The 16,075-nt window shown below is 49.6% G+C and overlaps 1 protein-coding gene across 1 annotated transcript in view; it reads left to right on the top strand.

Annotated features, from left to right (window-relative positions):
- Positions 1-16,075, top strand: part of LOC107116998 (disintegrin and metalloproteinase domain-containing protein 9-like) — a gene marked incomplete at its 5' end in the record, with an annotated part of 49,188 nt that overhangs the window by 7,651 nt on the left and 25,462 nt on the right. The window contains 5 exons of the mRNA XM_015419031.1: positions 3,054-3,226; positions 6,103-6,187; positions 9,367-9,524; positions 10,509-10,674; positions 15,550-15,742. Coding sequence (XP_015274517.1) covers positions 3,054-3,226; positions 6,103-6,187; positions 9,367-9,524; positions 10,509-10,674; positions 15,550-15,742 — 775 coding nt within the window. The remainder of the gene's footprint in view (positions 1-3,053; positions 3,227-6,102; positions 6,188-9,366; positions 9,525-10,508; positions 10,675-15,549; positions 15,743-16,075) is intronic.

The following is a 16,075-nucleotide window of genomic DNA, read 5'->3' as shown; positions in this document are numbered from 1 at the left end:
CATGGCAAACCAGGGGGGTTGGCAACCCTACCTGGAGATCTCCCGCTTTTACAGCTGATCTCCAGCTGACAGAGATCAGCTCCCCTGGAGAACATGGCTGCTTTGAAGGGTGGGCTCTGTGGCATTGGACCCTGCTGGGGCCCCTCCCCTCCCCAAACCCCGCCCTCTCCTGGGTCCACCCCCCCCAAAGTCTCCAGGTATTTTCCAACTCAGACCTGGCAACCCTAGGTATAATAGCTAAACTAGGGGTCCCCAGCCATTTTTTAGCCTGCAGGCACCTTTGGGATTCTGACACGGGGTGGTGGGCGGAGGCCACAAAATGGCTGCCAGCCAAGCTACAGCCAGACTCAAAATGGCCGCCGCCGCTTCCCTTCCGTCCCACAGTGAAGGTCCGCGTGCCGTGGCAGCAACTGATGCCAAAGCGATATTTCTAAAAATATTGCGGGGCAGGGCTGACACCAGCCACATTCTAAAAGCACGGGGTGAGCACCAGAAAAGGGATTTGGGGGCACCACCCTGGGAATTGCTGAGCTATATCCATTGTAGGGTTGCCAAGTCGTTTTTCTTCTGTGGCGTGGGGCTCCCGGATGGCGTCTCCTGCGTTTTCCCCTCAAATGGCTGTGGCCTCGCCCCCAGCGTGCCCGGCGTCATATCCGGATGACGTGCACACCGGGGTGGGGTTTTCCCCGGGCCCGATTCCGTGGCGTCAGAAATCAGGCCTCCAAAGCGGGGGGAAATCTGCCCCCCGGGGGGACTTGGCAGCCCTAATCCATTGTTGTGTACTACTATGGAACACTGCTATGTACTACTACTATGGAACACATCTGCGCTAGCTTGAGAGCCAGTTTGGTGTCGTGGTTAAGTGCGCGGACTCTAATCTGGGAGAACCGGGTTTGATTCCCCACTCCTCCACTTGCACCTGGCTGGATGACCTTGGGCAAGCCATAGTTCTGATAAGAGCTGTCCTTGAAAAAGAGCCGTTTCTGTAGAGCTCTCTCAGCCCCACCTACAGGGTGTCTGTTGTGGGGAGGGGAAGGGAAAGGAGTTTGTAAGCCGCTAGAGTTTGTAAGCCCCTCTGAGACACCTTTGGGTAGTGAAGGGCGGGGTATGAATCCAATCTCTTCTCTTCTTCTCTTCTTCTTCTTCACCATGCGGTCTAGCACACCTTCGGGTACAAGAACAATAGAGGATTCGGATCCTAGGGTAGACCAATTGGAGTGCCTGGATTGTAGAGTAGACCTATGAAGGACTACTCCACTGTAAATAGCCCATCACGGGTGTGGGGTATGTGTTGGGTGTGGGGTACTGCAGGAATATAAGTTTGTCTTTCGTTTGCCTACTTAATAAAGCATGAGCTGGTGACTACTCAAGGCGTCCGAACTCAGTACTTTACGTCCATGGAGGCAGGGGAGGAAAACTGTGGATGGTGGGTGTAAAGGATCGTGAACTGCCAGAGTTAAAGCTTCTGACATTTCTGCATGGAACTCCAAAGTACAAGATAAGCACGGGAGCCATTCGCAGTGCCTATAAATCTATTGTTAAATTCTCACTCAGCAATTATTTACGCTACAATAAATCTTTCAGCCTTTTGTGCTGTCACTAAACTTCCTTCCCTTTAGAAGGAAGGCGAGTAGCTGTAACAACAATAAAAATGCATTCTAGCACGGAATTTTGATCCAAGGCGATGATTCAGTAAGGGTTCTATATTTAATATTAAATACATTTAAAAGAAAAAAGAAATCACATCCCGGAGTAATGTGGCTTATTTCCCATCAAGTAAGGTAGGTTATTTCCCATGAACTCAGGCTGTCTTGGAACTAGTGAGGTGAAGTGCCATGGGAAAAAAACACACCTTGTTTGGGGATTGGGTTCTGTCCTCTGTGGTGTGTGTAAAGCAACTGAGCTGCTTTTGTCTGTCTATCTATCTATCATCTATCTATCTATCTATCTATCTATCTATCTATCTATCATCTATCTATTCTATCTATTCTATCTATCCCATCTATTCCATCTATTCTATCTATTCTATCTATTCTATCTATTCTATCTAATCTATCTAATCTATCTAATCTATTTTATCTATCTATCTATCTACGTATCTATCTACCTATGCAGGGGTCATTTCGTAGAAAAAGAGGTGCAGGAGCTCATTAGCATAACTCATTTGCATATGCCACACCCCCTGTCATCACCGGAAGTGTGTCAGAAGGCAACACCCGCCGCTCAGGCTCCTATGGTTTTGTGTGCTAACGTTTGGGGGGGGGGGGGTGCAGATCTGTCCTCGCAGAGGAGGGAGAGCTTGTACCTGAATAAAACTTGGTCTTAAAGGTGCCACTGGACTGTTTTGGGCTGGGGGAGCTCTGCAACTTACCTGGCTGCTTCTTGCTCTGACTGAGGGCTGCTGGGAGCAGGGGGTGGGGCTTGTTGCATGTGCCCGCCCCCTGGGCTCTTTACTGCCGGAGCTCCCCTCCTGTGTGCTCCTGCAGGGAATGACCCATCCATCCATCCATCCATCCATCCATCCGTCCGTCCGTCCGTCCATATCTATCTATCTATCTATCTATCTATCTATCTATCTATCTATCTATCTATCTACCTACCTACCTACCTATCTACCTATCACCTGGTCCCACTTTCGAAAAACCTTTGGTAGGCACCAGGGAAGGTGTTGGCAGGCCCCATGGCGCCCCCAGGCACCCCATTGGGGATCCCTGGCTTAGGAGATGCTGCCATCTCAGGCACCTTGATGCCAGTTTGGTGTACTGGTTAGAGGCGCAGACTCTAATCTGGGAGAACCGGGTTTGATTTCCCCACTCCGCCACTTGCAGTTGCTGGTGTGACCTTGGGTCAGTCACAAGTTCTCTTGGGGCTGTTCTCTCAAGAGTAGTTCTCTCAGAGCTCTCTCAGCCCCACCTACCTCACAGGGTGTCTGTTGTGGGGAGGGGAAGGGAAAGGAGTTTGTAAGACTCCCAGTAAAGGGTGGGAGTATGCATCCAATCTCCTCCTCCTCCTCCTCCTTCCCTAGCCGATGGCTTCTTGTTTTGTGTTTTCAGATATACGAAGAGATAGGTCTTCATCTAATCCTGATAGGCATGGAGATGTGGACAGAACGAGATTTTTCAACAGTTAGCCAGAATAAGCTGGCCAAAACCTTGGAAAGGTTTTATAACTATGCCATTTTTGAACTTCAGCGCCACGTCCATTTTGACCACGCCGCTATATACACGTAAGAATCTTTCTCTTTTTTCCCCATTGAGAATGCATGACCTCTGTTTTTCCTGGTGCGCCCCGGATCCCTGGGTTACTTCCGAGTGGTCTTTGTGTATTTGGCAACCAGAGGAGTTAAAAGGTAAAGGTTCCCTTGCTCGAAAGCCAGTCGAATCCGACTCTAGGGTTGCGGTGCTCATCTCTGTTTCAAAGCCGAAGAGCCAGCGCTGTCCGAAGACGTTTCCATGGTCATGTGGCCAGCATGACTAAACACCAAGGCGCATGGAACGCTGTGAGCTTTCCACCGAAGTGGTACCTATTTATCTACTTGCAATTTCTTGCTTTCGAACTGCTAGGTTGGCAGGAGCTGGAACTGGAGACGGGAGCTCACTCTGTCCTGCAGCACACTCCGGTCTTGAACTGCTGAACTACGGACCTTCCACAGCCTGCAGGTCAACGTCTTAACCACTTGAGCCACCGCAGCTCCTGGCTTTGGCAACCAGAGGTGTTACATCTGCCTAAAATCTGAACCTTGTAGCATCAGGGGGCCAAAAGGAACTGCAGTCGTCCGGTCTTGTTGCAGGGAACAGAACGCCAGACTAAAGTGTCTTCATGAATAAACAGTAATGGCTGTCATAAGGAGAAGAGAGACTTGTCCATCTTCATGAGCATGGGGCAGAGCAACTCCGAGTCCAACTGTTCTTATTGCTGCTTCTGAGAAGGAAAGGAGGGCCCATGGCTCAGTGGTAGAGCATCCCCCGGCATCTCCAGCTCAAAGGATCAGGTGGTAGGTGATGTGGAATAACTCTGAGACCACTGGAGAACTGTGAGCAGATGGCTCAGAGACAACATTTATATACACTTAGAGACGCTGAACTGCAGGCTGTGGAAGGTCCGTAGTTCAGCAGTTCGAGACCCGAGTGTGCCGCATGACGGAGTGAGCTCCCATCTCTAGATCCAGTTCCTGCCGACCTAGCAGTTCGAAAGCAAGAAATTGCAAGTAGATAAATAGGTACCGCTTCGGTGGGAAGGTCACAGCGTTCCGTGCACCTCGGTGTTTAGTCATGCCGGCCACATGACTACGGAAACGTCTTCGGACAGCACTGGCTCTTCGGCTTTGAAACGGAGATGAGCACCGCAACCTTAGAGTCGGATTCGACTGGCTTTCGAGCAAGGGAACCTTTACCTTTACCTAGTGATGTAACGGCCCCTAAATTCCAGGCATGCTGAGAAGAAGAAGAGGAGGAGGAGGAGATTGGATTTATACCCTGCCTTTCACTACCCGAAGGAGTCTCAGAGCGGCTTACAGACTCCTTTCCCTTCCCCTCCCCACAACAGACACCCTCTGCAAGGTAGGCGGGGCTGACAGAGCTCTCTTGGGAAGAAGAAGAGGAGATTGGATTTATACCCCGCCCTTCACTACCCGAAGGAGTCTCAGAGCGGCTTACAGACTCCTTTCCCTTCCCCTCCCCACAACAGACACCCTGTGAGGTAGGCGGGGCTGAGAGACCTCTGAGAGAACTGTGACTGACCCAAGGTCACCCAGCTGGCTGCACGTGGAGGAGGAGTGGGAAATCAAACAGTCCGGAATGGGTTTAAGCACAGATTAGAAACACGATCTGAGATTAATTTAAGAATGTAAGAAAAGTTATTTATTAACTTTATCCTTTCTGGTTTGATGTCTTTAACTTTGGTTGTACACCGCCCAGAGCCTTGTCTATACAGGGATCGGGTGAGTCATAAATTTAAAATATAAATAAATAAATAAACTAAAATAAATACATTATCCACTACACCAAGCTGTCACTCACTCCAACAGTTTTAATGTTCCAGTGTTTTCATGTTCATTGCCCTGGGGAAGCTACGTCAGTTGTAGAATCTTAGAATCAAAGAGTTGGAAGGAGCAGGGGTCATTTCATAGAAAAAGAGGTGTAGGAGCTCATTTGCATAACTCATTTGCATATGCTACACCCCCTGACCTCACCGGAAGTGTGTCAGAAGGCAACACACACCGCTCAGGCTCCACTGGGCTGTTTTGAATGGCTAGCTATTGGGGGGGGGGGGAAACTGTCCTGGCAGAGGAGGGAGAGCTTGTACCTGAATAAAACTTAAAGGTGCCACTGGACTGTTTTAGACCGGGGGGCCAGAGGGGGGCTCTGCAACTTACCTGGCTGCTTCTTGCTCTGACTGAGGGCTGCTGGGAGCAGGGGGCGGGGCTTGTTGCATGTGCCCGCCTCCTGGGCTCTTTACTGCCAGAGCTCCGCTCCTGTGCGCTCCTGCAGGAAATGACCCCTGGGAAGGAGCCATCCATCCATCTAGTCTAACCCCCCTGCTCAATGCAGGATCAGTGCAGGATCAGTGCAGAGGAAAAGTGTCGTACATTTTTTTGAAAACAAATAAAAATACATGCAAACCTCCATGGCACACCAGTGCCACATGGCACTACGCAGTCCCAAAGGGATTCAGTAGCCATCAGGGGTCATTTCCTACGGGAGCGCACAGGAGTGGAGCTCCAGCAGTAAGGAGCCATGGGGGCGGGTGCATGCAACAAGCCCCACCCCCTGCTCCCAGCAGGCCTCCAGCAGAACAAGCACCAGGTAAGTTGCAGAGCCCCCCCCATCCTGCCTTCAGGTACAAGCTCTCCCTCCTCTGTGAGGACAGATCTGCCGGACCCCCCCCCCCCAATAGCTAGCAATCCAAAACAGCCCAGTGGAGCCTGAGCAGTGGGTGTTGCCTTCCGACATACTTCCGGTGAGGTCAGGGGGTGTGGCATATGCAAATGAGTTATGCTAATGAGCTCCTGCACCTCTTTTTCTACGCAGTGACCCTTGGTAGCCATTATTTCCTTAACTGTCTGCAGCCATGCAATTCATGATTTCTTTTTCTGTGTTGCAGGCGTCTGGGTGAGGAAGGCTCCTTTGGGAAGTCTTGGGGAGAACGTCTTTGTCTTTCCCATCATGTCTCTGTTTCCGCTGTCAAAGTAAGTGGTGCCCTGCGTTCGGTGCGGCCGCCCCAGTTCTTTCATTTACGTTTGCCAGCGACTGCTTCCGCTGTGTTAGAGATTTTTTTTAGCCTTCCTGTTGTTGAAAGGACTGACTCAGCAGGCCTGGACATTGGGGAGGCATTACATAACTCTAAGGGCGTATAGGTGTTATCTCCTTGAATGGGATGCCTCTCTGTTTTAATCTGGAAGCTGCCCTCTGACCTCTCCTCTTTCTCTCTCCCTCTGTCCTCTCCCCCTCTGCACATGGCCTTCCATGGAGACACAGGTCTCTGCAGGTCTCTCCTATAAAGACAGTGTCCTCTTTCTCTCTCCCTCTGTCCTCTCCCTCTCTGCACATGGCCTTCCATGGAGACACAGGTCTCTGCAGGTCTCTCCTATAAAGACAGTGTCCTCTTTCTCTCTCCCTCTGTCCTCTCTCTCTCTGCACATGGCCTTCCATGGAGATACAGGTCTCTGCAGGTCTCTCCTATAAAGACAGTGTCCTCTTTCTCTCTCCCTCTGTCCTCTCCCTCTCTCTACATGGCCTTCCATGGAGATACAGGTCTCTGCAGGTCTCTCCTATAAAGACAGTGTCCTCTTTCTCTCTCCCTCTGTCCTCTCCCCCTCTGCACATGGCCTTCCATGGAGACACAGGTCTCTGCAGGTCTCTCCTATAAAGACAGTGTCCTCTTTCTCTCTCCCTCTGTCCTCTCCCTCTCTGCACATGGCCTTCCATGGAGACACAGGTCTCTGCAGGTCTCTCCTATAAAGACAGTGTCCTCTTTCTCTCTCCCTCTGTCCTCTCCCTCTCTGCACATGGCCTTCCATGGAGACACAGGTCTCTGCAGGTGTCTCCTATAAAGACAGTGCCCTCATACTCCCACATGCGTGATGCCGGGTAAGCTGGCGATTTGGGACAGGGGAAAGTCCTCTTTAGATTAGGCTTCCCTCTCTTCCTTTGACTACAACCTGAATGTGAACTGGATCTAATTGAATAAATGAGCGGTCAGGTTAAAACGGATAAAAGGAAGTCCTTCTTCAACCAAAGAGTTATGAACACATGGAATTCACTGCCACAGGAAGTGGTGGCGGCTACAAGCATGGACGGCTTCAAGAGGGAATTAGATAAGCATATGGAGCAGAGGTCCATCAGTGGCTATCAGCCACAAGGTATAGATAGGGGCTCTCAGTCTGGGGCAAGGGATGCTCTGTCTTCTTGGTGCTTGGGGGGGGGTCAACAGTGGGAGTGCTTCTAATGTCCTGGCCCCACTGTTGGACCTCCTGATGGCACCTGGTATTTCTGGCCACTGTGTGACACAGAGTGTTAGACTGGATGGGCCTTTGGCCTGATCCAACATTGGCATCTCTTATGTTCTTATGTTCTTATGTTCTTATGTAAATTTAAGTTTATACCTTTTTTGCAATATGCCTCTTGGGAGGTTTATTTACCACACTCAGTATCACTGGGCAAAACTGGGCAAAACTTTGCCGTATTAACCAAATAACCCACTATTTCATTCATCATTCATAGAATCATTCATTCATCCATCGGTGTATCACACTGCTGTGTATTGAGCCTAAGCCTTTCCTCTAGCTGTACCTAGAATGGGCTGAGCTTGCTTCTCTAGAACAATAGCTCGCCTGGATCCAGGAACAAACCAATAGATAAGGAGTCCAATGTGAATAGAAGAGGAGGAGGAGGAGGAGGAGATTGGATTTATACCCCACCCTTCACTACCCAAAGGTGTCTCAGAGCGGCTTACAGACTCCTTTGCCTTCCCCTCCCTACAACAGACACCCTGTGAGGTAGGCGGGGCTGAGAGAACCCTTGACAGAAACGGCTCTTTTTTAAGAACAGCTCTTATCAGAACTGTGGCTTGCCCAAGGTCATCCAGCCAGGTGCAAGTGGAGGAGTGGGGGAATCAAACCCGGTTCTCCCATAATCTGAGTCCACGCACTTAACCACTACACCATACTGGCTCTCAGCCTATCACTGGGAGTGGGTGGGTGTTGGGTGTGGCATTTTGCGTGCTTATATGCAGGGCTCCAGCACTGCCAGCTTCGTCTTGTAGTTTTGCTGAAATCACTTAATAAACCAGAGCCGATCACTGCCATGCGTCTAGAGCCCAGTATCTAACACACACCTAGCTTGGCTCTTAGTTTGAGCAAAATGTTTCTACCAATGATGACAGTTGTGGCAGAGTGATATTGTGGTATCGTGTCACATTTTATTCTTGCCTTTCCTGGCTGTGGGGTGTTAGAAACCATTCTGAGCCTTCACCTCCGCCTAGAAAGCGGGGGGGGGGGGGACAGGAAAGTAGTGGGAATCAAAAAGTTTGGCTGCTCTGACAAACGAGTGTGGCTGGGGTGTTTGTCTAGGACCTGAGAGACCTGGGTTCAAATGTCGACTGTGCCATGAGGCTTGCTGGGCGACCTTGGGCCAGTCACCTTCGCTCAGCCTCCCCTGGCGTTTGATGGCATTGTAGATTGTCATAGCTACTAAAAGTGGCACCTAGAAGAGGGTGGAGAGCAGGGGAGGGAGAGAGTGGAGCGGGACACAGTGGGAGGAAACGGGTCAGAGGAGGAGTGGGATTTCCCCTCTCCCGTGTGTCTTTGTCGATCCCCCCCCTTTATATTGTTGAAAATATGTGTGTTGCAAGGTCTAAATTCAGTCATTATAGGGTTAATGTGTTTACCTTGTGTGCTGTTGTTTCGACTGAACGGGAAGGGAACCTGGCACAAAGCCAATGGGGAGAAAGCCCCGGGAAATTGAAGCCTACTTACTCACGATCATTGGTTAATGCATTCAGTTGATTGCTTCCTAGAGGTCAAGAGGAAAGGAAGAATCTCCATTACCAACTTACCAACTGGTCTGTCTGTTGTTGCAAACATGTAGTCTTAAGTGTTTGTTGTTTTGTAGATTTTCCCATGTACCCTTCCCTTTTGGAAGTAAAGATTTTCACACAGAAAGAAAATGCCTCCTCTCCAGTGAACGAAGACCCATTGCAACCTCCAAATATTTAACTATTCGTTACCAAATTTTCCAACATATATTACGTATTTAATATGAAAATCAAATTAACAGAAACCAGTTGGAGCACTGCATGTATTCCAAAGAGTAGTACGTCACAATGTTTTGAGTGTAACCCCTTCCTGGGTTGTCTTCCTGTATGCAGGCTTCACCGTCCACAACCCGCAGCGGGGTGTCTGCCGCACATGAGCTGGGCCATTCCCTGGGCTTTCTCCACGACGACGTTCTAGGGGGTGACATGACAGGCTGTGACTGCAACTGCGTCTCCAAGCCGGGACGGTGCATCATGTACTCAGGCGTTGTGTAAGTAGCACTTGATTTTCACTTTCCTTTCCTTTCCTTTTTGCTTTAACTCCTGCTGTTTGAGCCCTTGGGTGCAAGAGATAAATCATGTTGATGAGGTTTTTGCTCAGAGCTGTAATCAGCGCCCATCCACAAAATCATTTACTCGGAAGTAAGGTATGTTTATTTCAGTTGGATGAAGTGATGGCCACAGACATAGGTGGCTTTAAAGGGCATAAATGAAGTGAATGGCTTTGCTTTAGGGTTGCCAAATCGGCCCGGGGGGCGGGGAATCCCCCGCTTTGGAGGGCCGATTTCCGATGCAACGGAAATCGGCCCCGGGGGAAACCCCGCCCCCCCCGAAGCTGCGTCACCAGACCCTTTAAAGCCCTACATGGCCAGGGTCCGACATACCTGAGGGACCGCCTTTCCTCACATATACCCCAGAGAGCACTGCGGTCGGGATCTCAGAACTGCCTGGCCCTCCCAGGCCCCAAGGAGGCCAGGCTTGCTGCAACCAGGGCCAGGGCTTTCTCGCTGGGGGCTCCATACTGGTGGAATGAGCTCCCGGAAGAGATCAGGGCCCTGCGGGACCTTTCACAGTTCCGCGGGGCCTGTAAGACGGAGCTCTTCCGCCAGGCCTTTGGAGCCGCCACCATTAACAACCAGTAACACCTCCACCGCCAAAAAAATTAATACCTACTCTGGCGGAGCCCTGGCCCATAGGTTCCTCAAACACAGCCCGTGCCAATGACCTGAGAAAGCCGCAGAAGGCAGAAGACCCAATTCGGGTAATGAGGATTGTTGCTAGCACTTTATCTTTTTGGAATTTTAATATCATATTTATTAATGTATGTGATTTTATTATGATTGTTTCGTGCGAATTTTATTGTTGTAAGCCGCCCTGAGCCGGTCTCGGCCGGGAGGGAGGGATAAAAATTTAATAATAATAAAATAAAATAAATAAATAACATTGTTTTGTTTTGTTTTTTTAATCTGTTGCAGAGAGTGCCACAGGTTGAGTAACTGCAGCAGAAAGGCCTATTATGAACTATTACGAAAGCCAGGGAAAAGCTGCTTGCGGAACCTGCCGAAGGAAGCGGTCGTGAAAAAGGAGTGCGGAAACAGTGTCGTGGAAGGCGACGAAGAGTGCGACTGCGGCTTGGTTCAGGTTAGAGAAGGTGCCGGGGGAGGGTCAGCTATGCAGGGGTCTTCATCGGAGGTTTTGTAGTCTTCGAAACATCGTGAAGGACCATGAGTCTAGTTCTGCCCTCAAGTGTGAAGGGCAGCCCCACCCCCAAGCTCCCCACAGTGGAAATAACACTAGAAATTGTACCTATCGCTGTTATCCAGCGAGAGAGTGGGCTTTTCTGCTTTCTCATTTGGTGGAGAGCCAGTTTGGTGTCATGGTTAAGTGTGTGGACTCTAATCTGGGAGAACCGGGTTTGATTCCCCACTCCTCCACATGCAGCTGCTGGATGACCCTTGGGCACGCCATAGTTCTCTCGGAGCTGTTCTTGAAAAAGAGCAGTTTCTGTCAGAGCTCTCTCAGCCCCACCGACCTCACAGGGTGTCTTTTGTGGGGAGGGGAAGGGGAAGGAGTTTGTAAGCCACTCTGAGACTCCTTTGGATAGTGAAGGACGGGGTATAAATCCAGTCTCCTCTTCTTCCTCTTCCTTGTGTGCTTCTGTTGTTTCCACATGTGTTTGTTTGGCTCCCTCTAGTGGTCCATTCGATATTGTATCACTTGATCTCCAGCATTTTTCCCTGTAGATTTAAACTGCAGGTTTCTATGCCAGACATAAATCAATATGATATCGATAAGAGGGGTCTGGTCTGTATGTCTCTCTTTTTCTAGGAATCTGAAGGAGCATCACCCTCGACTTCCTCTAGTTCTGGCATTCCAGTTGAGCTAGTAAGTTGATGAAATCTATGAACCGCCTTGCTGGATCAGGTGAAAGTCAATCTACTCAGACCTTCACCACGAGCTGGCGGATTGGCATTTCTGCAATCTGAACATGGGCTTTCTCTATCACTTGTGTCCTGCATAACAATACCTCAAGGCATGCAGCCTCTGAATATGGAGGCTCACTTGCCTCGAAAGCCCCTTACTGGGGTTGCCATAAGTCGGCTGTGACTTGACGGCACTTTACACAAACACAAATTGCTGTTTCTTGGGGTTGGTTTTTTTCCTGTTCTACTCTTGTTTTCCTCCCTCTAGCCGTCAATTTGATATCAAACAGATTTATAAAAAGGTAAAGGTTCCCTTGCTCGAAAGCCAGTCGAGTCCGACTCTAGGGTTGCGGTGCTCATCTCCATTTCAAAGCCAAAGAGCCAGCGCTGTCTGAAGACGTCTCCGTGGTCATGTGGCTGGCATGACTAAACACCAAGGCGCATGGAACACTGTTACCTTCCCACTGAAACGGTCCCTATTTATCTACTTGCAATTTCTTGCTTTCGAACGGCTAGGTTGGCAGGAGCTGGAACTAGAGACGGGAGCTCACTCCGTCATGCGGCACACTCAGGTCTCGAACTGCTGAACTACCGCCCTTCCACAGCCTGCAGTTCAGTGTCTTAACCACTTGAGCCACCGCAGCTCCAATAAAGACACATACAAGGTCACAATTTAGACTGAAAAACTCCAGTTAGGATGGCCAATGAATAAAAACTGAATCAGTCCAATGTTTTTAAATTTCTAGAACAGCAAATAGAGACTGAATATTTATCTCCTAATTTATTACTTAAGAACACAAGAACATAAGAGAAGCCAAATGTTGGATCAGGCCAATGGCCCATCCAGTCCAACACTCTGTGTCACACAGTGGCCAAAAATACGAGGTGCCATCAGGAGGTCCAGCGGTGGGGCCAGGACACTAGAAGCCCTCCCACTGTTGACCCCCCAAAGCACCAAGAAGACAGAGTGTCACTTGCCCCAGACTGAGAGTCCCTATCTATACCTTGTGGCGAATAGCCACCGATGGACCTCTGCTCCATATGCTTATCTAATTCCCTCTTGAAGCTGTCCATGCTTGTAGCCACCACCACCTCTTGTGGCAGTGAATTCCATGTGTTAGTCACTCTTTGGGTGAAGAAGGACTTCCTTTTATCTGCTCTAACCCGACCGCTCAGCAATTTCATGGAGTGCCCACGAGTTCTTGTCTTGTGAGAAAGGGAGAAAAGGACTTCTTTCTCGACCTGCTCTATCCCATGCATAATCTTATAAACCTCGATCATGTCACCCCTCAGCCATCGTTTCTCCAAGCTAAAGAGCCCCAAGCGTTTTGACCTTTCTTCAAAGGGAAAGTGTTCTGACCCTTTTATCGTTCTAGTTGCCCTTTTCTGCACTTCATTAAGAATCCAGCAATTTCTTGGTGGACAATAGGAGTTAATTGGCAGTTTCTTTACTTTTTCATATAAGAAAACTGTGTGCCGTGTATGCATAAGCAAAATTATGCCTCCCCCCAAAACCCATACTCCAACACACTCATCCAAAGGGCTAGACTGGGGGTCTCCGACATGGTGGCCAGGGGCATCATAGCACCCATTGACACTGGCACATTCATCCAAAGACCTGAACAAAGCCCGGGCAACTGTCCTGCATTTTTTCCCCTACACAGATGGGTTGTGTAGAACTAATAAGAAAGCAGTTCAGAGGGTGGCCTGTTGTCCTTATTGAAAGGCAAATGTGTAGGAAGGACGTGCGATTCCATTGCTTTGTCTTTGAATAGGGCTCCAGTGGGCTGGTTTCCAAGACTGCATTGCCTGGTGGCAGCACCACAGAGCTCAGAGAACTAAATGTAAGTCTTTCGTTTATTTATGTAAAATAAACAAATTTTATAAATAAATGAATTTTAAATTTTTTTAAAAAAATTCTACCTTCTAGGAGCTCAAGGCAGCTTCCCATGGAAATAATAACAAATAACAATAAAACAGGTGAAAAGCATAAAACCCACTAGCTGCTCTTACGGACTCCTGCTTTCTGCTCTCCATGTGGAGAAAGGTGGTGAACTGGTCCAAAGTGCCATCAGACTAGTTGTCTCTGCAGCGGACGCGACTAGCAGTGGGGCGGGAAGAAGTCCCGAGAGCGACTGGTGCTTCAGTCTCTGGTCGGATGGCCAACTCTAGGTTGTAAAATACCTGGGTTGTAAAATACCTGGGGAGGGGCCTCAGCAGGATGCAACGCCACAGAGTCCACCTTCCAGAGCAGCCATTTTCTCCAGGGGAACAGAGCTCGGTCTTATCTGGGGAAGTCCTCGGCCTCTCTGCTCTGTTGTTTGCCCTCCAGAGGAACTGGCGGGCCACTGTGTGAGACAGGATGCTGGACTGGATGGACCCTCACTGGTCTGATCCAGCGGGGCTCTTCTGAGGTTCTTCTCAGGGGAAGGCCTCGGCCTCTCTGCCCTGTTGTTGGCCCTCCAGAGGAACTGGTTGGCCCCTGTGTGAGAGAGGATGCTGGACTAGATGGACCCTCACTGGTCTGACCCAGCAGGGCTCTTCTGAGGTTCTTATCTGGGGATGGCCTCGGCCTCTGTGCCCTGTTGTTGGCCCTCCAGAGGAACTGGTTGGCCCCTGTGTGAGACAGGATGCTGGACTAGATGGACCCTTACTGGTCTGATCCTGCAGGGCTCTTTTGTGGTTTTTAAGTCACAGCTGACATATGGTTTTCAAGGCAAGAGATTAATGGAGGTGCTCTGCCATTGCCTGCCTCCGTGTAGCGACCCTGGACTTCCTTGGTGGTCTCCCATCCGAGTGCTAACCAGGGGCCGACCCTGCTTAGCTTCCAAGATCTGCAAGATTGGGCTAGGCTGGGCCATCCAGGCCGAGGCAAGTGCCATTTAAGGGAGACCAACTAGGGCAAAGCCATCCTGATGGGGGATACCGGTCTCCAAGGCCCTCCAGGGGGTTAATTTCCATGGCGTTCCTTGACAGGAGTGCCAAAGGAACGGCTGCTGCCGATCAAATTGCACAATGAAGCCGGGCGCAGACTGCTTTTATGGACTCTGCTGTAAGCAATGCAAGGTAAGAGAAACGTTGGTTTTCCATGGATCTGTCTATGTTTTTAAACTTAAAGACCGTGCAGTTGCTCTCTGGCCTTTACTAAGCAAACTCCTAACTGAGCTGACGAGAACAAACCCTTACGTTGTCGTCAGCCAGGGGTCATTTCCTGCAGGAGTGCACAGGAGCGGAGCTCCGGCATTAAAGAGCCCAGGGGGCGGGCACCAATGTTCCCTCTAAGCTGTGCAGTCTTGTGAGCGAAAATTCTACTTCGTGAGCCGCTGGCATTAAAGTTGTGAGTGAGCGATTTGGCTACTGCATAAATTAGTTTCCTCTGGAGCCATCCAGAGCCATAATACAAAGACATATAAAAACCTAGTAGAGGCCAAAATAAAGCCTCATAAAATGTTCCAAGTTACAAATACACACAAAAAAGGACAGTGTATGACTCGACGCGTTTCAGCTCACAAGAGCCTTCTTCAGAGGTCAAATAGTGCAAAATACAACAAGCAACAGAGTCCCTGTAACACATGTGAGGCAATCAACGATAAATAAAATAGGGTCCAAATTGGAATGTTCCAATATGGAATTGAATGACACACCAAAACGTTTCTATGTGGGGCCACAAATATATCTGGCCTCGTGTCAGAAGTAGCTGTATATACTGGAACTGATATGTTTTTAACTTTTGCCCCCCCCCCCCCCAAGAAGTTTTCTAAACTTCCTAGGGAGGTCTTTTTCTCTCTTCAAATAATCCAGACAGATTAAACAAGAGGGAACTAATTATGGAGCCCCGCACTTTTTCATTAAAAACCACAGTAAATATGAGCTACCAATGCGGGTTTCCTTGGTCTACATGGGCAGAGTCTTTCGTGGTGGGGAACATTTGCAAATCTCCCAGACAGGACCGCTGACGGGAGGACATTAAATCGAACGAGCATGAAGGCTCGACATAGCTGAGAGGGAATAAGCTGTGAGAAGCAAGCAGCAGTGGCCCAACAGCCGCTGCGAACAGTTCTTACCGAGGCCCTTGAATCGTTTCCCTCAACAGCTGGCAGAGGAAGGAACGCTTTGCAGAGAAGCGGCTACAGACTGTGACCTCCCAGAATACTGTACCGGGGCTTCCGCCGACTGCCCGCTGGATGTGCATAAGCAAGACGGGGAGCGATGCGGCGCCGGCGACACTTGTTTCATGGGGCAGTGCAGCGACCTCTCCCAGCACTGCAGAGAAATCTTCGGCAAAGGCAAGACTAACGTTATTTATTGCACGACGCTTGCTTGGGCAAATCCTACAGATATCAGCCAATTCCTAGAAGTGCCTCTTCAGATCAGAGGTCTGGGTGGTCCTAAGAACATAAGAGAAGACATATTGGATCGGGCCCATGGCCCATCCAGTCCAACACTCTGTATCAGAGGGGAGGGGTCCTTTTGTAGAAAAAGAAGTTCAGGCGCTCATTAGCATGACTCATTAGCATGACTCATTTGCATAGGCCACACCCCCTGACATCACCGGAAGTGTATCAGAAGGCAACACCCACCACTCAGGCTCCGCTGGACTGTTTTGGTTTGCTAGTTAT

Source organism: Gekko japonicus, unplaced genomic scaffold, assembly GCF_001447785.1.
Source record: "Gekko japonicus isolate JY-2015 unplaced genomic scaffold, Gekko_japonicus_V1.1 scaffold4491, whole genome shotgun sequence".
Classification (NCBI taxonomy): domain Eukaryota; kingdom Metazoa; phylum Chordata; class Lepidosauria; order Squamata; family Gekkonidae; genus Gekko; species Gekko japonicus.
The sequence above is the reverse complement of the archived record's forward strand: the minus strand, read 5'-3'. Positions and strand labels throughout refer to the sequence as shown.